The sequence below is a fragment of the Oncorhynchus masou genome, chromosome 17, assembly GCF_036934945.1.
Source record: "Oncorhynchus masou masou isolate Uvic2021 chromosome 17, UVic_Omas_1.1, whole genome shotgun sequence".
Classification (NCBI taxonomy): Eukaryota; Metazoa; Chordata; class Actinopteri; order Salmoniformes; family Salmonidae; genus Oncorhynchus; species Oncorhynchus masou.
In genome coordinates, this window is record NC_088228.1 from 37,198,568 (window position 1) to 37,224,510 (window position 25,943).

The 25,943-nt window shown below is 45.4% G+C and overlaps 1 protein-coding gene across 1 annotated transcript; it reads right to left on the bottom strand.

Moving 5' to 3' along the window:
* Nucleotides 1-1,496: 1,496 nt before the first annotated feature.
* LOC135558970 (uncharacterized) lies at nt 1,497-24,955 on the bottom strand. Its single transcript, XM_064993236.1, has 10 exons — nt 24,892-24,955; nt 14,703-14,779; nt 13,272-13,456; nt 13,032-13,176; nt 12,853-12,952; nt 12,283-12,619; nt 11,921-12,059; nt 7,040-7,148; nt 5,337-5,412; nt 1,497-5,215 (listed from the first exon to the last, which is right to left on the bottom strand). Exons 2-10 carry the CDS (start codon nt 14,770-14,772, stop codon nt 5,138-5,140), a joined length of 1,239 nt encoding a protein of 412 aa, XP_064849308.1. The 5' UTR covers nt 14,773-14,779; nt 24,892-24,955; the 3' UTR covers nt 1,497-5,137.
* Nucleotides 24,956-25,943: the final 988 nt, after the last annotated feature.

Below are 25,943 nucleotides of genomic sequence, written 5' to 3' on the forward strand. Positions count from 1 at the left end.
AACATTAGTCAAAAAATGATACGTCATGATGGTCGATGCTTTCAGCAGAAACGGACACCAGAGCTCCTCTTAACCACACTACCACAAGAAACATTGGTGTGCGTGTTGAATGAGGGTATAGAGCCAGAAACCACTTCCAAACACATTGCATGGCCAAGACAGTATCTCTGTACCACATCCTGAAATAAATAACTCAACTCTTTGCAGCAAGAGTTGTTTCGGTCGCTCTCTACCTGTAGCTCTGGTACCTGTATGTTGGTGCTTGATTAGCCTCATCCCAATTTAGACACTTAGACAGGAGGCCAGTGGAGTCAGGTGTCAGGAATACCGTTCTGCTACTTATTGTTATTTCTGCACCAGCACCTAATAATGTGACTGTCTATGAGCATATTATTACACATACCATCAGATGCCAGGCCGGCGGTGTTACTGCACTCTGACCTGGGTGTGTTGACATCCTGCTCAGGCTGACAGTCCGTTTCCCATGAGATGCAGGCAGTTAAGGCACACAGAGAGTGAAACGGAGAGAGGGAAGGGTGTGTGTGTGGGGAGGAAGTGAAGTGGATATATATGTCTGGTGGTAGATGGGGAGGGAGACCATAGTACCGTGGCTATATTCTCATACCAAGGTTGAGAGAGAATTAAGTCAAATAAGAACATGGATCTTAAATATTCCTAAAAGGAAACTCCTCTCCCTTTTTTTATAAATAGATACCTGGCTGTGATGTGTGTAGTGGTCCAAGGTGTGTGTACTACTAGATAGCCACTTTAGGCTCTTGAGACCTCTGAATTTGACACATCCCCAACCCCCACCACCCCTAAACAGATGCGTGAGCTGTGGTTGGCCCATCTCTCGCATAGCATCTGAATGCGTTGGATCTGTCTCTCTTTCCAAAACCACTTGTGTGTCTCTCTTTGGTCAGCCGCTGCCATGTCCCAAGCCTATAGCGCACTGAGCACCTCGCTCCGCTGTCTGACCCGCCGCGAAGTCTGTCTTTATATACAGGGAATAATTATGCTGTTATGACAGGGGGAAAACTCAAGTGGTTTAATACAATAATTTGAAATAACCTATGTGGGGTAAGTAAATAAAGAAAACTAAGCCATATTTTTGGTCATTGTTCAGTGGCGACCCGTCATTCAGGGCAATTAATAAAGCTGCATACAAACATGGTCTCTTTTTGTTTTCTTGAGTGAGGCAGCTCCAAGATGCAGGCGTTTCAGCCTAGCTCCGTGCTTTCTGCGATGGTTGGGCAAGGCAAGCCAGCAGAAAATACGTAGCTTTGCGCCGTGATTGGCTCAGTGTTCTGTCACTCATGGGGACACTAGGTCACCGCCAAGTCTAAGGGTAGAGCTCTAAAATTCTAGCCCCTTGGGTGCTGCCATAGAATTACATTAGAAGTGCCCATCCAAGAAGGCTCAAGGTCATTGGCCACAGATAAAATGACGTCAAATCACGTTATCTCCACAGTCTCTAAAAAGCTTAGACACACCTATTCATTCAAGGGTTTTAATTTATTTGTACTCTTTTCTATATTGTAGAATAATAGTGAAGACATCAAAACTATACATAACACATATGGAATCATGTAGTAACCAAAAAAAGTGTTAAACAAATCAAAATATTTTATATCTGAGATTCTTCAAAGTAGCCACCCTTTGCCTTGATGGCAGCTTTGCACACTCTTGGCCTGGTCTATACTCATCTCACTACAATACTCTAAGAAGTATTGCAGTGAGATGAGTAGTAATACCTCATTAGAACTAAAAAGCACTTTCAGAATGAGTGGATAGTGTTTTCAACATTTGAGTGTGTTTTAATGTCCCCCAGTTTGTCTCACCTTTTGATTTACATGAACCTACTGAAACCGAGTGTAAACTCTTCCCCTCTCTGGTTCAGGAGGACACCGTACGTCCACCGCTTCAGAATGAATCTGAAGGATGGAGGCTTCAGGTGAGTCACTCTTTATTATTCTGAGAACATGAATCAATAGGATTTCAAAAGTATTAATTTAAAAACATGGAAAATAAACTCTTACTCCTCCCTACACACATGCGCCATTACCTCCCATGTTATAGCAGTCCGTGTATCCTCCCTACACACATGCGCCATTACCTCCCATGTTATAGCAGTCCGTGTATCCTCCCTACACACATGCGCCATTACCTCCCATGTTATAGCAGTCCGTGTATCCTCCCTACACACATGCGCCATTACCTCCCATGTTATAGCAGTCCGTGTATCCTCCCTACACACATGCGCCATTACCTCCCATGTTATAGCAGTCCGTGTATCCTCCCTACACACATGCGCCATTACCTCCCATGTTATAGCAGTCCGTGTATCCTCCCTACACACATGCGCCATTACCTCCCATGTTATAGCAGTCCGTGTATCCTCCCTACACACATGCGCCATTACCTCCCATGTTATAGCAGTCCGTGTATCCTCCCTACACACATGCGCCATTACCTCCCATGTTATAGCAGTCCGTGTATCCTCCCTACACACATGCGCCATTACCTCCCATGTTATAGCAGTCCGTGTATCCTCCCTACACACATGCGCCATTACCTCCCATGTTATAGCAGTCCGTGTATCCTCCCTACACACATGCGCCATTACCTCCCATGTTATAGCAGTCCGTGTATCCTCCCTACACACATGCGCCATTACCTCCCATGTTATAGCAGTCCGTGTATCCTCCCTACACACATGCGCCATTACCTCCCATGTTATAGCAGTCCGTGTATCCTCCCTACACACATGCGCCATTACCTCCCATGTTATAGCAGTCCGTGTATCCTCCCTACACACATGCGTAACTGCACTTCATTAACAAGTACACAAAGTAGCAGCCCATAATGCAACACAATACAGCAAACATAACAGCCTCCAAATCACCAAGTCCACATCTGCAGATAGTCCCTGCTGACAGCATCCCCCGACCATACACCCCCTGAACAAAACACAGCTGAGAGACGAGAGTCTGTGGAGTGGTAGGTTGTCCCACACACACAGTGCTTGTAATATAGTTAACAATTTTATGTTTTCAACAGAGATGGGACAATTTGTTTGTGTGTGTGTGTAATATATATTTGCATGCATTTAATTGAGCCTTTGAGATGCTTTTGTTGTTTACAAAAGTGCACGTTTGTGGTTCCAGGTGGAGGAACGCTTTGAAGTGTGTGTAGTAATTGGAGGGTACTAATATTTGTCCTCTTTCACATGATATTTAGAAATGTGTTTTTTTTTCATATCCCCCTCTCTGAAAGGATTGGATAGGTGTTAACTAAAGGGCAACGACTGCATCTTGCCATGTGATAGGTTAAGGGGATCCTCATTACAGATCAGCCCACAAGCTTAGGGGTTAGTGATGGTGGGGTTTAAGCAGGTAGCCTAGCGGTTTGAACGTTGGGCCAGTAACAGAGGTTGCTAGTTTGAATCCCCGAGCCGACAAGGTGAAAGATCTATGGGTGTGCAAAGCACTTTACCCTTATGGTTCCAGGGTTACCGTTCATAATGGCTGGCTGTGACCCCACTCTTCATTATGATCAGGGCACATTCATAGATTTTTCACCTTGCCACTTAGTTAAACCTAGCATGGTGGAGGCATCATGCTGTGGAGATGTTTTTCAGCGGCAGGGACTGGGAGACTAGTCAGGATTGAGGCAAAGATGAACGAAGCAAAGTACAGAGATCCTTGATGAAATCCTGCTCCAGTGCACTCAGAACCTCAGACTGGGGCAAAGGTTTACCTTCCAACAGGACAATGACCATTAGCACACAGCCAAAACAAAGCAGGATTGGCTTTGGGACAAGTCTCTGAATGTCCTTGTGTCCCAGCCAGAGCCCAGACTTGAACCCGATTGAACATCTCTGGAGAGACCTGAAAATAGCTGTGCAGCAACGCTCCCCATCCAACCTGACAGAGCTTGAGAGGATATGCAGAGAGGAATGCAAGAAACTCCCCAAATACAAGTGCGCCAAGCTTGTAGCGTCATACCCCAAAAGACTTGAGGCTGTAACCGCTGGAAAAGGTGCTTCAACAAAGTACTGAGTAAAGGTTCTAAATACTTATGTAAATGTGATCGTTTTTCTTTATACAAATGCAAAAATGTCTTATTCCTTCTCACTTCAGGACAAATTTCTCACTCCTCCCTAATCCACAGCTGTCCTACTTTACCAGTGACTGAAACCAGACTGTTGCCCTTTGCCTCCCTCCATAGGACCCACTGATTAACTTTCCATTCACCTGGTTCTTATCCGCCATTTACCCAAACACATACATTCATTATACATGTAAAGTCATCAATAATTTATAGTAGGTAATATGAATAAGTATATTTCAAGCTAGAATCCAACGTTTGACCAGGGAAACTGCTTGTGTAACAGAGTGATTCAATTGTAAAATTCTTGCATAAAAATTGGTATTATGCCACTTCCTGGTGGATTAGTGGGTTTACATTCTCTAATACACTAGGTGATAAAAGTATGGGATTCTGGGTAATCCACAGCAAATTTATGGAGAATTGCTGTGGGTGAGTTGAAAATTGAATGGTCCCGGGATAGAAATGTATAAAGTTGACATTACATTAAAAAAAAAAATCCACATTTTACATTAGCAATTTATGTTATTAGTAACTAATACTGTTGGTTTGGCGTCAGATATGTTATTTGCCAATGTGGGTTTTATGCTAGCTAATGTTCCCTCTTTGAAGTTGGTAGCTAACTGGAGAATGCATCTTCTTTCGGAGTGCTGTTATATCCCGTCTACTACTCATCATTCATCCATACTAAGTGTGTCCCATGATCGCAGCTTTGGAAATAAAATAGCTATCCATCCATTACTCCTTCCTGTGTTGACTCACAGACTTGAGGGATGGGACCAGGAATGTCACACTTGCCCTGCACACTCTCCTTGTCCTACTTGTAGATCGGAAAGGACTGTATAGGTATTAACAAATAATAACTACATATTGACCTCTGATAGGCTAAGGGGATCCTTCTTACAGATCGGCCAGAGAGCCTAGGGGCTAATGTTGACGGGGCTTTAAAACAGCCAAGCAAAGCCGTCTGATCCCGCAAGCTTCACGCTGGTATTTACGAGGCTACTTCAAAAACAGGCCATCTTGTTTAACTGGCCATATTGACAGGGGTTTCCTCAGCTTCCTCCACCACTGTGATCTCCTCAACACATTTGGACGGCAGGGCCTGAGGGACAAACGGTGGAAACCAGAAGGAGGAGAAGTTTTGTTAGCTCCACAAGAGAGAGGATATGTTAGTTTACAAAAGTAAACATGAATGTTTCTGCTCTGTGCGTGTGTTTATTCACCTGAAGTAGGTAGTCTCTCTCCAAGAGGTGTTTAATCTTCAGTGGGGGACCAGGGATGGGGGGAAACAGACGGTCCCTGAACACACACACACCACAGTCAATCAGGGAATCAGACCACTAATACCATAGCGTTATATCATTACATTTAAACCGTATACTGTTTTCATATTATTCTTGCCAGTTACTGTTCAATCACACAGGCAATTTTCTTCCCCCTTCTGTTGTTTTCTATGAATAAACGGGTGTTTTCCACCTCTTGTTGGAAGGAAGTTCTGTTTCACAGTGAAAATGTGTGCGGTCTGTAGACAGATGCTTAAATCTAACACCTCTGCCCTTATTCTATTAATACGTTGTTGTCTTCTCTCTATCTATCTCTGGGTGTCGATTTTTTGTAACTGTTTCGTTTCTCTCTGGTCCCTCCCATTCTCTCTGTTTCCCTCTCTCTTTCTCTGCTGCTCCGCTTCTCTCTGCTGCTCCGCTTCTCTCAGCTGCTCCGCTTCTCTCAGCTGCTCCGCTTCTCTCTGCTGCTCCGCTTCTCTCTGCTGCTCCGCTTCTCTCTGCTGCTCCGCTTCTCTTTCTCAGTGTCAGTTTCTCTTGGCTCTCTCTCTGCCTCCGCGGCTCTTGGCTCTCTCTCTGCCTCTGCGGCTCTTGGCTCTCTTTGCGCTCGCTGCGTCTCTTTGCGCTCGCTGCGTCTCTTTGCGCTCGCTGCGTCTCTTTGAGCTCGCTGCGTCTCTTTGCGCTCACGGCCTCTGAGCAAAGAGACTGTGCGCTCTCTGCTCTCAGTGGCTCTGCATCCCTTTTCTCTCAGGGTCCCTTTGCTCTCAATGTCCCTTTGCTCTCAATGTCCCAGGGTCCCTTTGCTCTCAGGGTCCCTTTGCTCTCAATGTCCCAGGGTCCCTTTGCTCGCTCTGCGTCTCTGCGTGCTCGCTCTGCGTCTCTGCGTGCTCGCTCTGCGTCTCTGCGTGCTCGCTCTGCGTCTCTGCGTGCCCGCTCTGCGTCTCTGCGTGCCCGCTCTGCGTCTCTGCGTGCCCGCTCTGCGTCTCTGCGTGCCCGCTCTGCGTCTCTGCGTGCCCGCTCTGCGTCTCTGCGTGCCCGCTCTGCGTCTCTGCGTGCCCGCTCTGCGTCTCTGCGTGCCCGCTCTGCGTCTCTGCGTGCCCGCTCTGCGTCTCTGCGTGCCCGCTCTGCGTCTCTGCGTGCCCGCTCTGCGTCTCTGCGTGCTCGCTCTGCGTCTCTGCGTGCCCGCTCTGCGTCTCTGCGTGCCCGCTCTGCGTCTCTGCGTGCCCGCTCTGCGTCTCTGCGTGCCCGCTCTGCGTCTCTGCGTGCCCGCTCTGCGTCTCTGCGTGCCCGCTCTGCGTCTCTGCGTGCCCGCTCTGCGTCTCTGCGTGCCCGCTCTGCGTCTCTGCGTGCCCGCTCTGCGTCTCTGCGTGCTCGCTCTGCATCTCTGCGTGCTCGCGGCCTCTTCGCAAAGAGACTGTGCTCTCAGTGGCTCTGTGTCTCTTTGCTCCCTCTCTGTGTCTCTTTGCTCCCTCTCTGTGTCTCTTTGCTCCCTCTCTGTGTCTCTTTGCTCCCTCTCTGTGTCTCTTTGCTCCCTCTCTGTGTCTCTTTGCTCCCTCTCTGTGTCTCTTTGCTCCCTCTCTGTGTGTCTGTGTCTCTTTGCTCTCTCCGTGTCTCCTCCCTCCCCATGAACCCAACAGAATAAATACCTCTGGAGTCTGATCAGCAGCAGCAGAGCCAGGAGGATCATGAATATCCCCAGAGTGATGGCAACCGCCTGCGTGTTCAGCCGATTGTGTGATTCAGACGGGGCCACCGCTACACACACACACACACACACACACACACACACACACACAGCAGTGTAAACATAAACTGACAGAAAAGACTGCTAAATCAAATGTAAAAATACATTCAAAAAAATTAATTAATTAATTAATTAGGGCCAATTTCAAGTTTTCATAATAAATCGGTAATCGGCATTTTTGGACGCCGATTATGGCAAATGACATTGCAAATCCACGAGGAGACTGCGTGGCAGGTGGTGACCACCTGTTACTCCACGAGGAGACTGTGTGGCAGGCTGTGACCACCTGTTACTCCACGAGGAGACTGCGTGGCAGGCTGTGACCACCCGTTACTCCACGAGGAGACTGTGTTTGGCAGGCTGTGACCACCCGTTACTCCACGAGGAGACTGTGTTTGGCAGGCTGTGACCACCCGTTACTCCACGAGGAGACTGCGTTTGGCAGGCTGTGACCACCCGTTACTCCACGAGGAGACTGCGTGGCAGGCTGTGACTACCCGTTACTCCACGAGGAGACTGCGTGGCAGGCTGTGACTACCTGTTACTCCACGAGGAGACTGCGTGGCAGGCTGTGACCACCTGTTACTCCACGAGGAGACTGCGTGGCAGGCTGTGACTACCCGTTACTCCACGAGGAGACTGCGTGGCAGGCTGTGACTACCCGTTACTCCACGAGGAGACTGCGTGGCAGGCTGTGACCACCCGTTACTCCACGAGGAGACTGCGTGGCAGGCTGTGACTACCCGTTACTCCACGAGGAGACTGCGTGGCAGGCTGTGACTACCCGTTACTCCACGAGGAGACTGCGTGGCAGGCTGTGACTACCCGTTACTCCACGAGGAGACTGCGTGGCAGGCTGTGACCACCCGTTACTCCACGAGGAGACTGCGTGGCAGGCTGTGACCACCCGTTACTCCACGAGGAGACTGCGTGGCAGGCTGTGACCACCCGTTACTCCACGAGGAGACTGCGTGGCAGGCTGTGACTACCCGTTACTCCACGAGGAGACTGCGTGGCAGGCTGTGACTACCCGTTACTCCACGAGGAGACTGCGTGGCAGGCTGTGACTACCCGTTACTCCACGAGGAGACTGCGTGGCAGGCTGTGATTACCCGTTACTCCACGAGGAGACTGCGTGGCAGGCTGTGACTACCCGTTACTCCACGAGGAGACTGCGTGGCAGGCTGTGACTACCCGTTACTCCACGAGGAGACTGCGTGGCAGGCTGTGACTACCCGTTACTCCACGAGGAGACTGCGTGGCAGGCTGTGACTACCCGTTACTCCACGAGGAGACTGCGTGGCAGGCTGTGACTACCCGTTACTCCACGAGGAGACTGCGTGGCAGGCTGTGACTACCCGTTACTCCACGAGGAGACTGCGTGGCAGGCTGTGACTACCCGTTACTCCACGAGGAGACTGCGTGGCAGGCTGTGACTACCCGTTACTCCACGAGGAGACTGCGTGGCAGGCTGTGACTACCCGTTACTCCACGAGGAGACTGCGTGGCAGGCTGTGACCACCCGTTACTCCACGAGGAGACTGCGTGGCAGGCTGTGACCACCCGTTACTCCACGAGGAGACTGCGTGGCAGGCTGTGACTACCCGTTACTCCACGAGGAGACTGCGTGGCAGGCTGTGACTACCCGTTACTCCACGAGGAGACTGCGTGGCAGGCTGTGACTACCCGTTACTCCACGAGGAGACTGCGTGGCAGGCTGTGACTACCCGTTACTCCACGAGGAGACTGCGTGGCAGGCTGTGACTACCCGTTACTCCACGAGGAGACTGCGTGGCAGGCTGTGACTACCCGTTACTCCACGAGGAGACTGCGTGGCAGGCTGTGACTACCCGTTACTCCACGAGGAGACTGCGTGGCAGGCTGTGACTACCCGTTACTCCACGAGGAGACTGCGTGGCAGGCTGTGACTACCCGTTACTCCACGAGGAGACTGCGTGGCAGGCTGTGACTACCCGTTACTCCACGAGGAGACTGCGTGGCAGGCTGTGACTACCCGTTACTCCACGAGGAGACTGCGTGGCAGGCTGTGACTACCCGTTACTCCACGAGGAGACTGCGTGGCAGGCTGTGACTACCCGTTACTCCACGAGGAGACTGCGTGGCAGGCTGTGACTACCCGTTACTCCACGAGGAGACTGCGTGGCAGGCTGTGACTACCCGTTACTCCACGAGGAGACTGCGTGGCAGGCTGTGACTACCCGTTACTCCACGAGGAGACTGCGTGGCAGGCTGTGACTACCCGTTACTCCACGAGGAGACTGCGTGGCAGGCTGTGACTACCCGTTACTCCACGAGGAGACTGCGTGGCAGGCTGTGACTACCCGTTACTCCACGAGGAGACTGCGTGGCAGGCTGTGACTACCCGTTACTCCACGAGGAGACTGCGTGGCAGGCTGTGACTACCCGTTACTCCACGAGGAGACTGCGTGGCAGGCTGTGACTACCCGTTACTCCACGAGGAGACTGCGTGGCAGGCTGTGACTACCCGTTACTCCACGAGGAGACTGCGTGGCAGGCTGTGACTACCCGTTACTCCACGAGGAGACTGTGTGGCAGGCTGTGACCACCTGTTACTCCACGAGGAGACTGTGTGGCAGGCTGTGACCACCTGTTACTCCACGAGGAGACTGCGTGGCAGGCTGTGACCACCTGTTACTCCACGAGGAGACTGCGTGACAGGCTGTGACTACCCGTTACTCCACGAGGAGACTGTGTGGCAGGCTGTGACCACCTGTTACTCCACGAGGAGACTGTGTGGCAGGCTGTGACCACCTGTTACTCCACGAGGAGACTGCGTGGCAGGCTGTGACCACCTGTTACTCCACGAGGAGACTGCGTGGCAGGCTGTGACCACCTGTTACTCCACGAGGAGACTGCGTGGCAGGCTGTGACCACCTGTTACTCCACGAGGAGACTGCGTGGCAGGCTGTGACCACCTGTTACTCCACGAGGAGACTGTGTGGCAGGCTGTGACCACCTGTTACTCCACGAGGAGACTGTGTGGCAGGCTGTGACCACCTGTTACTCCACGAGGAGACTGCGTGGCAGGCTGTGACTACCTGTTACTCCACGAGGAGACTGTGTGGCAGGCTGTGACCACCTGTTACTCCACGAGGAGACTGTGTGGCAGGCTGTGACCACCCGTTACTCCACGAGGAGACTGCGTGGCAGGCTGTGACCACCTGTTACTCCACGAGGAGACTGTGTGGCAGGCTGTGACCACCTGTTACTCCACGAGGAGACTGCGTGGCAGGCTGTGACCACCTGTTACTCCACGAGGAGACTGCGTGGCAGGCTGTGACCACCTGTTACTCCACGAGGAGACTGCGTGGCAGGCTGTGACCACCTGTTACTCCACGAGGAGACTGCGTGGCAGGCTGTGACCACCCGTTACGCGAGTGCAGCAAGGAGCCAGGGTAAGTTGCTGGCTAGCATTAAACTTATCTTATAAAAAAACAATCAATCTTAACATAATCACTAGTTAAATAGTTGATGATATTATTTGTTTAACGAGCTTGTCCAGCGTTGCATATAATCAATACGGTGCCTGTTTATCATCGAATCACAGCCAACTTCGCCAAAAGGGTGATGATTTAAAAGAGCCTTCGTGAAAAAAGCACACTCTTTGCACCAATGTACCTAACCATAAGAAAGGACGTTTAAAATCAATATACAAGTATTTATTTTTAAACCTGCATATTTAGTTGAAATAAATTCATGTTCGCAGGCAATATTAACGAGGGAAACTGTCACTTTTCTTGCGTTCCAGGGCAAGCAGAGTCAGGGTACATGTAACAGTTTTGGCCGCCTGGCTCATTGCGAAATGTGTGAAGACCATTTCTTCCGAACAGAGACCGTGATTAATTTGCCAGAATTTTACATAATTATGACATAACATTGAAGGTTGTGCAATGTAACAGCAATATTTAGACTTAGGGTTGCCACCCATTCAATAAAATACGGAACGGTTCCATATTTCACTGAAAGAATAAACATTTTGTTTTTCGAAATTATAGTTTCTGGATTTTAACATATTAATGACCTAAGGCTCGTATTTCTGTGTGTTATTATATTATAATTAGGTCTATGATTTGATATTTGATACTGCAGTCTGACTGAGCGGTGGTAGGCAGCAGCAGGCTCGTAAGCATTCATTCAAACAGCACTTCCTGCGTTTGCCAGCAGCTCTTTGCAATGCTTGAAGCACAGCACTGTTTATGACTTCAAGCCTATCAACTCCCGAGAATAGGCTGGCAATACTATAGTTCCTTTAAGAACATCCAATAGTCAAAGGTATATGAAATAAATGGTATAGAGAGAAATAGTCCTATAATTCCTATAATAACTACAACCTAAAACTTCTTACCAGGGAATATTGAAGATTCATGTTAAAAGGAACCACCAGCTTTCATATGTTCTCATGTTCTGAGCAAGGAACTTAAACGTTAACTTTTTTACATGGCACATATTGCACTTATACTTTCTTCCCCAAAACTGTTTTTGCATTATTTAAACCAAATTGAACATTTCATTATTTATTTGACACTAAATTGATTTTATTCATGTATTATATTAAGTTCAAATAAAAGTTAATTCAGTATTGTTGGAATTGTCATTATTACAAATATATATAAAAATGGTCCGATTTAATCGGTCTGGGCTTTTTTTTTGGTCCTCCAATAATCAGTATCGGCGTTGAAAAATCTTACTCGGTCGACCTCTAATCCAGATGTCATTATAATATTGATGACTGCGGACTCACGGACGGTGTTGCTCCAGCTGCTCCAGTGGTCAGATCCTCTGCAGTTACTATTCTTCCTCACCCTCATCTTCACGTCGTACCGTTGTGTGTGGTCCAGGTTGGTCTCAGTGAATGTCAGTCCCTCTGTGAAGCTCCTCACCTTTCAAGACACACATACAAATAGCCTCTTAATAAAAACAGGGCCACCACTGAACACAAGTTAAGACAACTCTCTGGTATACTCATCTATTTTTTATTACTTAACACTTTTCTTAAAACTCCATTGTTGGTTAAAGGGCTTGTAAAGTAAGCTTTTCACTGTAAGGTCTAAACCTTTCGCATTCGGCCCATGTGACAAATACAATTTGATTTGATAGTATTACCAGGTCATTGATCTGGAGCTGGTAGTGGAAGCATCTGGGTGTGGTGTTGGACGGAAGACCCCACTGCACCAGCAGACCCTCCTCTCTGACCCAGGCAGTGATGTTGGGGGGCGGGCGCAGTACTTCAATATCTATGGTGTCCATTTTATTAGTGTAGATGCAGCACACGCCAGGGCGTGACACTTTGAAAGTCAGACTCAAAGAGGTGACGCCGTCACCCACACTCCCTTGGCAGCCAGCAGACACGCCTCGAACCACACCGCCAGGCCATCCCTGGCCTCCCATGACCTCAGAGACACAGTCCACACTGGAGATACTCTCATTGTTCCTACACACACTGATATTCACACACACACACACACACACACACACACACACACCCCAGCACTTATAACAGACACCTTAATTAAAGGTGGGTATCATGTACTAAAATTAGATTACATTATTATACTGTAAAATGGTAATTGCACAGTAATAACCAATAAATTGGCCAGTTCCACGATCATATAAAATAATTGTTGCTAAGCCTTTCATTTTCTGTGTATCTTGGATATTGTGGGAGGGGCTTACGAGACAGAGGCAGAGGATTGGCTGTCATTAAGGAGACCATGGAATTTCCAGGAGCAGTTGAGTTGATTGGTTGGGTAGATAAGACAGCGGGCCAGTCCACCTAGAGTTACAGACAGGGTTTCAGCGAGTGTGCATGCGTGTGTGAGTGTGTGTTTGATTCTTTGTGCATTTTGTGTTACTGGGTGATAGGTTGCAGGGGTCAATGCTGGTGTCAATGCTGGTGTCAATGTCAGTGTCTTCATAGTCTTCATAGTCCTCGTGGTCTTCATCGTTGTCCCTCTGAACCAGCTGCATAACACCATGAGAATCCCTCTGGTACACTCTCTGGCGCACCGGGGACAGAAAAAGAAAGATATTGTAAATCTAAAATGGTTTGAGACAGGGCCATTAGAGACCACAGACTATCATCGTGATCTCACTTCACTGTACTCCGTCTCGTCATCCTGACAGGGGTATAAGGGAGGCAGTTCTTGCTTCTGGTCAGGTTCTAGGCTCTGGTGTGTGTGTCTAGCAGGGCTTTGGGTCACATCCAGCCTTGTAGTAACTGTCCCAGCAGTCAACCCTTCTGTGCTCTCAGAGAAACTTGTTTCAGTCATTGGAGTTACTGTCAGACAGAGACAGAAATAGAGCTCTTTAAGGTCGCACACTACAGGATAACAGTTTTGGTGAAGCTACTCTGAAATCATAGTTACTCATAGTTAATCATAGTTACAATTACTTCACACTAGAAGTTAAGCTACATTAAAGATACCTTTAGGAACTGACTGTACAAAACATAAACATGACAGACTGACCAGGTGAGTCTGGGTGAATCTGAGATCACCAGGTGAATCTGGGTGAATCTGAGATCACCAGGTGAATCTGGGTGAAAGCTATGATCCCTTTTTGATGTCACTTGTTAAATCCACCTCAAATCAGTGTAGATGAAGGAGATGAGACAGGTTAAAGAAGGATTTTAAGAAGGTGTTCTTAATGTTTTGTAGTTTAAGTAAAACTACATTGAAAAAGCAGTTCACTACATCCAAGCTACTTTGGGAGAAAAAAAATGATCATATATAAATCTGAAATGTCATAGACTACAAATTACAAAAACACATCACTCTGGGGTCAGGTGTTAAATGTTCAATGCTGCCATTTATCTTAGCTCAATACCAAATCATTTCTGGGTAACAATTAAGTACTTCAACTTAATTGAAAGCAATCACTATAGTCAAAAATAAACAAAAATAGCTTCTTAGCGAAGAGCAATTTCTCAAGCAATAATTTTACTAAGAGTGTCTGGGAGTTGTCTGAGTGGGGAGGAGAAAACTGAAAACTAGGAGAGAGGTTTGGAACTCTTTCTTATTGGTCTATCAAACTAATTTAATGCATGTTGATGTCACCAGACAGGCCAAAACTCCGTCCCACCAAAACAGGGACAAATTTTTAATTAAAAGGATATCATAATTTTCACAATTTCACAGTCTTTTTTCATCCTCATAAGTGTGGAAATATATGTCAAACACAGGAAAATCACATTTGACTGCACTCGATCTTTAACTAAATGTGTAATTTGACCGATTATTAATAAAGACAAAAGCTGTTTCAAGTGAGGAATAGGCCGTTCTGAACCTGAAAAAGAAATTAAATTCTTGCCTATATCAGACACATCTTCTCTTTTTGCAAAAAATAAATCAAAATGTGAAGTTCCAATAGTTAGCTACTTCACTACATGGATTTGAATTGATTGGAATTTAATTTCCACCATGCTACTGCAAAATGTAGTTTAATTACTAGTTGACCTAAGTGTAGTTCGCTACTCCCCAACACTGCAGGGTAAACGCATGTAAGGATGATACATTCACACTCACCTTCCTCTGCTCTCCCAAGGGAATGCAGCACCACAGCACAGACCCAGAGGACCACCAGATATAGCCCCATTGCAAACCTGGGGGGCAAACACACAGATCACACCATGATAAAAACCTGACTACTTCAGCAGGGATGAAAATAGCCCATATTAATATATGTAGCCTTAGAGATTATGTTAATGTAAATCAATCATTTGCTAACATCAGATAACATTTATATTAGACTTATGAGAGTTAATTTGATAATTCATTTGATGATACAGCAGTAGCAATACAAGGATGTAACATCTACAGAAGAGACAGAAATGCTTGAGGGAGGTGTTGCTGTATATATATATATATATATATATATATATTTCAGAGCCATATCCCTGTAATGCTTTACTAAGATCGTATGTCAAGTGTTACTGAAGTGTTCTGGTTGCTGGTTCATTTGGCACATCTCAAGCCTTTTCTTTCAGGGTGTTGCTATAGTCCACCAAGTGCTAACAGTCACTATCTAAATAATGTGTGATATGCTTTATAAGTGTATGTGATGTGAACAGAGAGGGCTACTTTCTTGGGGCCCTGAATATTGACTGGTTTTCATCAAGCTGTCCGAGGAAGCTTCTTACTGTAACCAGTGTCTGTAATCTGGTTCAGGTTATTAATCAACCTACCAGGGTGTTTAGAAACACTACAGGAACAAGATCATCCACATGTATTGATCACATTTTTACTAATGCTGTAGAGCTTTGTTCTAAAGCTGTATCCGTACCCATTGGATGCAGTGATCACAATATAGTGGCTATATTCAGGAAAGCCAAAGTTCAAACAGCTGGGCCTAAAATGGTGTATAAGAGATCATACAAAAGATTCTGCTGTGATTTATGTGGATGACGTTAATATTTTTTGGTCTGATCCACTTGATGAATTTATGAAATTGCTTCTTCCAGTTATTGATAAACATGTGCCTGTTAAACTGACTGTTAGAACAGTTATGGCTCCATGGATTGATGAGGAATTGAAAAACTGTATGGTTGAAAGAGATGGGGCAACAGGAGTGGCTAATAAGTCTGGCTGCACATCTGACTGGCACACTTACTGCAAATTGTGACTAAACTCAAAAAGAAGAAACTGTATTATGAAGCCAAGATCAATGATACAAAGAATAATGGAAAAACTTGAGTACTTTAAATGAAATTATGGGCAAAAAGACAAATTCAACCCCATCTTTCATCAAATCAGATGGCTTATTCGTCACAAAACCATGAGGTTGCCAATTATTTGAATGATTGTTTAATTGGCAAACTTAGGCAGGAAATGCCAACAACGAACAGTGAGCAATTGTATTCATGCATAAAAAAAATACAAAGAAAAGCATTGCAAGTTTGAATTTTGTCAAGGTAAATGTGGGAGAGGTGGAAAAATTATTGTTATCGATGACAAACCTCCTGGCATTGACAACTTAGATGGAAAGCTACTGAGGATGGTAGCTGACGACAGCCACTCCTATCATATTTTTAATCTGAGTTTAGAGGAAAGGCTTTGTCCTCAGGCCTGGAGGGAAGCCAAAGTAATTCCGCTACCCAATAGCGGTAAAGCGGCCCTTACTGGTTCTAACAGCAGACCTATAAGCTTGCTGCCAGCTCTTAGCAAACTGTTGACCAAATACAATGCTATTTCTCTGTAAACAAACAGACTTTCAGCATGCTAATAGAGAAGGGCCCTCAACATGCACTGCACGTTACGCCCCTGAAAAAGGGGAGAAATAATCACGAGAGTGACACGGTGTTCTCACTTAAACTTTTAGTGTAATCATTTTACAAAAGTAACACATTACAAAACAGAAAAACCATTATACAAATAACACAGCAAAATATCAGAGCAATCGATCTCAGGCTCATAGAGTAAGAGAGGACTGTGTGTAAACACATGCTCTGGACTAGAGCAGGGTCATACTTAAGCCCTGATTCGGACTCCTGGGATGCAAACAGTACTTTCTGCCTCAAATCTAAGACGCGCATCAGGAAGCTTTGAGGGGTCTCCTTGCTCCCCTGAAGATTGGCATGGGGTCGGGGCTGACGCAGAGAATCACTGGCTTTGGCTGCAGTAATCTGCTCAGTTCCCACCCCTTGTTGTGGGGTTACAGTTCTCAGTTCCTCTATTCTGTGATGTGTTCCGGCTAGTTCAATATCATGGTCAATTTGCCCTGTTTTGTTATCTATGCCACTGATCATCTCTGTCATTTCATCTTTAAGTAGCAACAATTCCAACATACCGCCATCTTCTAACTCTGCAACTTCCTCTCTTTCAAGGAACATCATAATGTGAGTCATCAATGATATGCAGGATTTGTTTTGAACATCTCTTCTCTGTTTGCCTGATATGTCAAGGAAATTACATATCTCTACATTTACATTTACATTTAAGTCATTTAGCAGACGCTCTTATCCAGAGCGACTTACAAATTGGTGAATTCACCTTCTGACATCCAGTGGAACAGCCACTTTACAATAGTGCATCTAAATCATTAAGGGGGGGGGTGGTGAGAAGGATTACTTATCCTATCCTAGGTATTCCTTGAAGAGGTGGGGTTTCAGGTGTCTCCGGAAGGTGGTAATTAGTAATTTGTCTAGTAATTTGTCTTTAGTCAGGGTGTGCAATTCTCCTGCTACCTCTTCCTGTAGTTCTTCCAAGGCGCTTGTCATGTTGACAGAACAGGAGGAACTTTTACTGTGCAGGTGTTGACTCTGAATTAGATGGTCCTTACTGTCTCTGATGGTCGATCAATGGCCTCAGTTGACACGTACTTAACTACTAACTTCCAGCTCCCCTCGAACAGCAACACTTTCCTCACTGCAGCCTGCCTGAGTTGTTATGTGGGGATTTAGCTGGCTCGGAATTCAGCGACCAGGATGTGGAAACTGGATATCTGAGCAGCAATCTCAGCGGAGCCTCCAAAAAATGTTACGCCCCTAAAAAGGGGGAGAAATAACCACGAGTGATACGGTGTTGTTTTCTCACTTAAACTTTTAGTGTAATCATTTTACAAAAGTCACACATTACAAAACAACAGAAAAACCATTATACAAATAACACAGCAAAATATCTTATTAACAACGCACATGTTCATTCACAATCGACCTAAAACGGCAGCTACTCTCAGTACGATGCTATTCTTCGCTACAACCGAGTAGGGCTCATATTACTCTCTGCAAACTTAACTCTAACTTCCTCAAGATGTTACTAAAACACACCTTATACACTCTTGACATGCTAGCGAATTATTACATTTAAATTACTATTTTTTATCATCAATAACGTACCTGAAAAAGGGGAGAAATAATCACGAGAGTGATACGGTGTCGTTTTTTCAATTAAACTTTTATTGTAATGAGAAAAGACTGCGATTCCCCCCGGAATATGGGTGGAGACCAGAGCAATCGATCTCAGGCTCATAGATTAAGAGCATTTAGTAGATCACAGATTAACACTTTTAGGCACCACAAAATAAAGTAATCACTATAACGTTTGCACATTACTCTCACAATTCGTACCCTTTGTACGCTTAACGGATTTGAACTTTAACACAATTAGATGAATGTTATCAATCTCTATCAACTAATATTGAATGTATCTTTTTAACCTTAGATGTTTTAAGATCCTCACATCCTATGAATTTACTTTTTAATGTATAACAGGCTATGAATATTTCCTTTAACTTGTCACACTCTCCCCGACAAAATAAATGTTGTCCCAACATTACCAACATTGTCTTCTTCAACAGTCCGTATGCACTGGACCTAGAAAATCCTCTTCTGTAAGGTAGTACTTGAGCAGAGGTCAAGGGTCACAGTTCAAATATAACTAACAAGTTATATTCACAGTCCATATCTGTTGACCAGCTATATAACATAAGCAGTCTTTTGTCATACAGTCCATCAATTTTAATGATCTATATGCATAGTCTGCAAATGGTCTCTTTTGACAGTCTGTGAAATCAGACAGTAGTCCATGGTCAAACATGTCAACTCTATAGCCTCATGTTTGCTGAAGCCCATACATGTAAGGTGGCTGAAAGTAACATTGCTGTAGTGATGGCAGACATGGAACCAGTCCTGGTGCAGAGTAGACAGGGAACAACTGTGGCTGTGGCTGGATACTGTAGCAGGAAGGGATACCAAGCTGATCATAGGTAATATATCTTGGAGGGTGTCTCTCTCTTTGTGGCAGCTGGTAGGCTGGTTCCTCAGGTTCAGCAGCATCAGTTAATGAAGGAAAGGCACTTGGTGGACGATCATCAGGCAAATTTTCAGCAGGCAAGTTCATCTCCTCAGCAGGCAGGTCTTTAACTGTTGTTGTCTCCTCCAGCCGCTTTTCAACAAGAGGCTGTGCTGGTAGCGTATCAGGGACTGGCACTGCAACTGTCTGTTTCACTGTTGGGGGTCTGTGTTCCCACTCTCTCGCTGGTTCAGCATTCCTCTCCTCAGGTACTGTAGGAGATGTGGGAACCTGTAGCGGCTCATGATGAAGGTCATATTCATCCCCGCTGTCTTCATCAGAATCTAGAGGCTGTGATGCAGGCTGGTGTCTCCTCGTTTTCTAACTTTTTTCCACTTTGGTCCTTTCTGGTTGTGTCTCAAAAGGTAAGTGGTCACAGGACATGAGCAGGTTTCTGTGCAGGACCCTGGAGCGCCCCCTACTCTTTTCTGGTCTCAATTCATAAATCGGCAGGTCTGAACCCATTTGTCTCACCACTGTGTGAATTGTATCTTCCCAATAGTTACAGAGTTTTCCTGGTCCTCCTCTTGGTGTCAGGTTGTTAATAATCAGAACTCGCTCGCCAGGCTGTAACACTGAACTCCTAACTTTAGTATCATAGTACTTCTTACTTCTTTCAGCGGCTTTCTGAGCATTTTCATTTGCAATGGCGTATGCTTCTTCCATCCCTCGTTTCCAGTTCTCCTCGTATTCTCGCTGGTTACTGGAACCTGCCTCTGTGCACAATCCAAAGAGCATATCAACTGGAAGCCTGGGTGATCTCCCAAACAGAAGATAAAATGGTGAATAGCCAGTCACTTCGCAACGGGTGCAGTTATAGGCATAAACCAGTTTGTTCAGAGACTCCTTAAAATTGGACTTTTGTGTCTCAGTTAGTGTCTTTAACATTTGCAACAATGTTCTGTTCATGCGTTCCGCTTGACCGTTTCCCATCGGGTGATAGGGTGTTGTCCTGGACCCAGCCATGCCACTGAGTTTCTTTAACTGATGGAACAACTGATTTTCAAATTCTCCCCCTTGGTCATGGTGGATGCGGGACGGGAACCCAAACTTCAGGGCAAAGTCATTGAAGATGAGATTTGCAGCAGTTTTACCTGACTTTGATGTGGTGGCGTAGGCTTGAGTGAAACGTGTAAAATGATCAACAATCACAAGGATGTACTCATATCCCCCTTTGCATCTGTCGAGATGAAGGAAGTCTATACATACCCGTTCAAATGGCTGTGTTGTCACAATGTTTGTCAGAGGAGCTTTTGTTTCATGGTCTGGCTTGACACAGCTACACAGCTACGCAGCTACAAGTTTTAGTCACATAGTGCTCGATGTCAGATTGCATATATGGCCAGAAGAAGCGGTCACGTACTAGTGATACAGTGCAGTCAGTACCTTGATGTCCCATGTTATTGTGCAACTCTTCCATCACTTTACCTTTGTACTGCTCTGGGAGAACTAACTGCTTGCGGGCTGTAGTGATTCTGTACAGAATGCCATCACTGTCTATTGTCAATTTGTCCCATTCTCTGAATAGGCATTTTGTCTTTGGACTGAATTTCTTTTGCCCTTTAACTGGCGGTTTGGAACCAGACAGTTTGAAATTGAGCACAGGACGGATGACCGGCTCAGATTCTTGTGCTTCTCTTATCCCATCTTTTGGGATCGAGCTGGTTGTTGCAGTGGTTGTCTCACCTTCAGCTGATACTGACATTGATGCAGCTGAAAGTGACCAAGGTACAACAGCCTCTTTCTGTACCTCAACTGCTTGTATCGTGGCGGCAATGGTGCCTGGTGGAAGCTCCTCAGAACATTCTCTCATCAGTGACTCTACATCCAGTGGCATCCTTGACAAAGCATCTGCATCACCGTTCTCTCTGCCTGGCCTGTACTTTATTGTAAAGTGGAAATCAGCCAAGTCTGCAACCCACCTGGAAGTGGTTGCGTTCAGTTTTGCAGTAGACAGAATGCAGCAGAGCGGGTTGTTATCACTGTATACAGTAAAGGTCGGAGCATAGTACAAATAATCATGGAACTTTTCAGTGATTGCCCATTTTAGAGTTGGAAATTCTAGCTTGCTCGAGTGGTAGTGATAGTTCTTCTCAGCTGCTGTTAAGGTTCAAGAGCCATAAACAATGACCCTAAGCTTCCCATCTTGCTTTTTATAAAGAACTGCTCCCAAGCCTTGGTGTGACACATTAGTGTGTACAACAAATGGCTGAGTGAAATCAGGGAAACCTAAAACTGTTGGGTGAAGCAAACACTCAATCAGATGTTCAAGTGCCTGTTGATGCTGGTCAGTCAACAGGATTGGCTTGTTTGAGGGCACCACATGACTTACTTTCTTTGTTTTTGTTTTCCGTGGGTGGTCAGGTAATTTCTCTGAATCTGCTTTCAGGATGTCATACAGGCAGCTGGCACTCCTAGAAAAGTCTTTGATGTACTGTCTGTAGTAAGTGAGTAAACCAAGCATTTTTCTGAGCTGGCCCTGATTTTTTTCAATGCTCTTACTGCTCCAAAATCGCCTGGTCAACTCGGCTGCCCTCTGCAGACACTATTCTGCCCAAATAACGGACCTGGGGTTTAAAGAGATCACACTTACTTGGTTTGAGTTTAATGCTGCAAAACGTTTCGCACATCATTCACATGGTTGTAAAAAACTGGAAAAACACCTTTCCTGACTCTGACTAGTGTGTCAAAGAACTCAAGGTCGTCTGGCCACTGCGGGTTCAGGTCTGGCTGGAAAAGCATTGTCATGTCATCTTTGAAAGGCTGGGAAGCTACACGGCACTCAATCTGAATGCTACTGTGTTTTGGTACAGCAACCTTCTCTTTCTTGGTTTTCACTGCGTATTCATCTGTCTGTTCTGCGCTAACAGCCTATATAAAAGCCCTCACCTTGTTTCTTTTGAGGCTTGGGAAAGCTGTTTTTACTGTACTGTATCGTTTAGTCTTTTCGTCATTGTCAGGATGTGCTCGATAACATTGAAACCTATGATGGGATGGGATAGGTGACAGCCTTTCATTACCAGCACCAGGATGATCATTTCCTTTGTTTGGTCAGTTTCAGAGGCTAGCCGAGAAGTTGTTTCAATCCATCCCAGCTACGGCATTTCAGTTCCATTTGCTGCAGTCAACCTTAGATCATCAGGTGAGTCCAGGATTTCTGAAACATCTCTCAGCCTTGCGTTCGGGAGAGATTCCTCTTTCCATTGTTCATCAATGACCGATACCTGAGAGCCTGTGTCCCATAGAGCTTGGAGGTGGTGGCGATTCAGGTGACACTCAATAAGTCACTGTCTGCCGACTAGCGAGGTGACCTTACGGGGGTGGCAACCTTGAGCTAGGGATGGTAAGGAGTGGGCATTTTCCTCTGTGCAGGAAAACCTTTCACTGGTAGAGTCAAATTTCAGGTGAGTGCATTTTTCCTTATGTTTAGTCCAATGTTGGTTTTGACATACTTTGGAACAGTACAGTGTCTCTTTACATGATGAACGTTGCCTCCAACTGCTTTTAAATGCAAGTAAAACTAAGTGGTTGCTCTTCAACCGATTGCTGCCCGCACCCTCCCACCTGACTAGCATCGCTACTCTGGACGGTTCTGACCTAGAATATGTGGACAACTACAAATACCCAAGTGTCTGGTTAGACTGTAAACTCTCCTTCCAGACTCACATTAAGCTTCTCCAATCCAAAATTAAATCTAGAATCGGCCTCCTATTTCGCAACAAAGCCTCCTTCACTCATGCCGCCAAACATACCCTCGTAAAACTGACTATCCTACCGATCCTTGACTTCGGCGATGTCATTTACAAAATAGCCCCCAACACTCTACTCAGCAAACTGGATGTAGTCTATCACAGTGCCATCTGTTTTATCACCAAAGCCCCATATACTACCCACCACTGCGACCTGTATGCTCTCGTTGGCTGGCCCTCACTACATATCTGTCGCCAAACCCACTCAAACAAACTAACTCAGCTCACTGGTCACCATAGCATCACCCACCTGTTGCACGCGCTCCAGCAGGTATAATGCACTGGTCATCCCCAAAGCCAACACTTCCCTTGGCCGCCTTTCCTTCCAGTTCTCTGCTGCCAATGACTGGAACGAATTGCAAAAATTTCTGAAGCTGTCTTCTTATATCTCCCTCTCTAACTTTAAGCATCAGCTGTCTGAGAAGCTTACCGATCAATGTACCTGTACACAGCCAATCTGTAAATAGCACACCCAACTACCTCATCCCCATATTATTATTGCACATCATCAATTGCACATTCTATCACTCCAGTATTAATGCTAAATTGTTATTATTTCCGCCTCTAGGGCCTATGTATTGCCTACCTCCCTACTCTTTTTTGTCGCACTGCTTTGCTTTATCTTGACCAGGTCCCAGTTGTAAATGAGAACTTCTTCTCAACTGGCCTACCTGGTTAAATAATGGTGAAATAAAAAACACATTTAAAAAATTGTATTTGGTACAAATGATTCGTTAAATTCAAGACCTCAGCTAAATCTGGTAATGAATGGTGTGGCTGTTGAACAAGTTGAGACTAAATTACTTGCCGCTACCTTAGATTGTAAACTGTCATGGTCAAAACATATAGATTCAATGGTTGTAAAGATGGCGAGAGGTCTGTCTGTAATAAAGAGACGCTCTGCTTTTTTGACACCACACTCCAAAAAGCAAGATCTGCAGGCTTTAGTTTTGTGTAATCTTGATTATTGTCCAGTCGTGTGGTCCTTTGCTGCAAGGAAAGACCTAGTTAAGCTGCAACTGGCCCAGAACAGAGCGGCACGTTTTGCTCTTAATTGTAATCACAGGGCTGATATAAATACTACGCATGCCAGTCTCTTGGCTCAGAGACTGACTGTCTCACTTATTTTTTATAAGAAACAATGTGTTGAAAATCCCAAATTGTTTGCATAAGTCAACTTACACACAGCTCTGACACACTTATCCCACCAGGGGTCTTTTCACAGTTCCCAAATCCAGAACAAATTCAAGAAAGCATACAGTATTATATAGAGCCCTTATTGCATGAAACTTCCTTCCATCCATCCATCCATCTCATATTGCTCAAATAAACAGCAAACCTGGTTTCAAAAAACAGATAAAGCAACAGCTCGCGGCACAACGACTCTCAACGACTCTCCCCCATTTTACCAAGATAGTTTGTGTATATGCACAAAAAGGCTACGTGTGCCTTTTTAAAAATGTATGTAGTTACAGTCCTTGAGCAGTTCTTGTCTGTTGATGTTCTGTATCATGTAATTCTGTATTTTGTTTCATGTGGACCCCAGGAAGAGTAGCTGCTGCTTTTGCAACAGCTAATGGGGATCCTAATAAAATAAAATAAAAACTCAAGGCACATCAGAACTTCAACATTCAGAGGTCCACACATGTTATACTTATTTCTACCAGGTTTAAGAGTGTCGCCTGGAGTCATTCTTTAATCATGTCATTCCATGGGCTTTATAGCTTCTGGTAGAGGCTTCTCTAAGGTATAGATCTAAGACGCCGGTGCCCCCTGTATATAGCCCCGCTGTTGTTATTTACTGCTGCTCTTTAATTATTTTCTTTCTTAAAACTGCATTGTTTGTTAAGGGCTTGTAAGTAAGCATTTCATTGTAAGGATTGACTGTTGTATTCAGCAAATGTAACAAATAAAATTAGATTTTGAAGACCAGCTTAACTACATGAAATCCTTCCCCTTTCCAGTACAAACCAGACTTACCTTGGAACAGCATCTAAGGGAAACTTGATGATATACACTCATGGGTTTTAGACAGTTGAGAAACACAAAACACTAAATTGCCCCCTTAACATTGGACATATCAAAAGCTCAAAACAGCACAAGACATGTTAGGCTTAAGGGTTAATAACATAGAGAGGTTAGAATGATGGTCTCATATCAAGATAAAAGTAAAATACCGTTGTGTTTCACTGAGTATCTTCCTTGGTCTGGTCTTGATGCCGTCTAGTGTCAGCAGAAAGAGTGTTGGCACACACACTGACTGCCTCTGGAGGGAAATGTGACATTACTCATTACTGGAAAGGTGATAGACAGGAAACTACATCCAGTGGTGTATTAAGTAGAAATACTTTGAAGTACAACTTCAGTAGTATTTGTGGCATCTTTACTTACCTATTTATATTTTTGACAACTTTCACTTCACTACATTCCTAAAGAAAATAATGTGTTTTCTACTACATAAAAAAAGTACTCGTTACATTTTGAATGCTTAGCAGGACAGGAAAATGGTCTAAGTCACACATTTAAGTAAAGAGAAAATCCCTGGTCATCCCTACTGCATCTGATCTGGTGGACTCATTAAACACAAATGCTTTGTTTGTAAATGATGTCTGAGTGTTAGAGTGTGCCCCTGGAAATCTGTACATTGTGAGTCTGGTTTGCTTAATAAAAGGAATTAGAAATTATTTATACTTTTGTTACTTAAGTATATTAAAAACAAAAGTAACAATCAGTATCTGGTGTGGCCACCAGCTGCATTAAGTACTGCAGTGCATCTCCTCCTCATGGACTGCACCAGATTTGCCAGTTCTTGCTGTGAGATGTTACCCCACTCTTCCACCAAGGTACCTGCAAGTTTCCGGATATTTCTAAGGGGGAGGGGGGGGGGGCTAGCCCTCCGATCCAACAGGTCCCAGACGTGCTCAATGGGATTGAGATTTGGGCTCTTCGCTGGTCATGACCAGAACACTGACATTCTTGTCTTGCAGAAAATCATACACAGAATGAGCAGTATGGCTGGTGGTATTGTCATGCTGGAGGGTCATGTCAGGATGAGCCTGCAGGAAGGGTACCACATGAGGGAGGAGGATGTCTTCCCTGTAACGCACAGCTTTGAAATTGCCTGCAATGACAACAAGCTCAATCCGATGATGCTATGACACACCGCCCCCGACTATGATGGACCCTCCACCTCCAAAATGGATCCCGCTCCAGAGTACAGGCCTCAGTG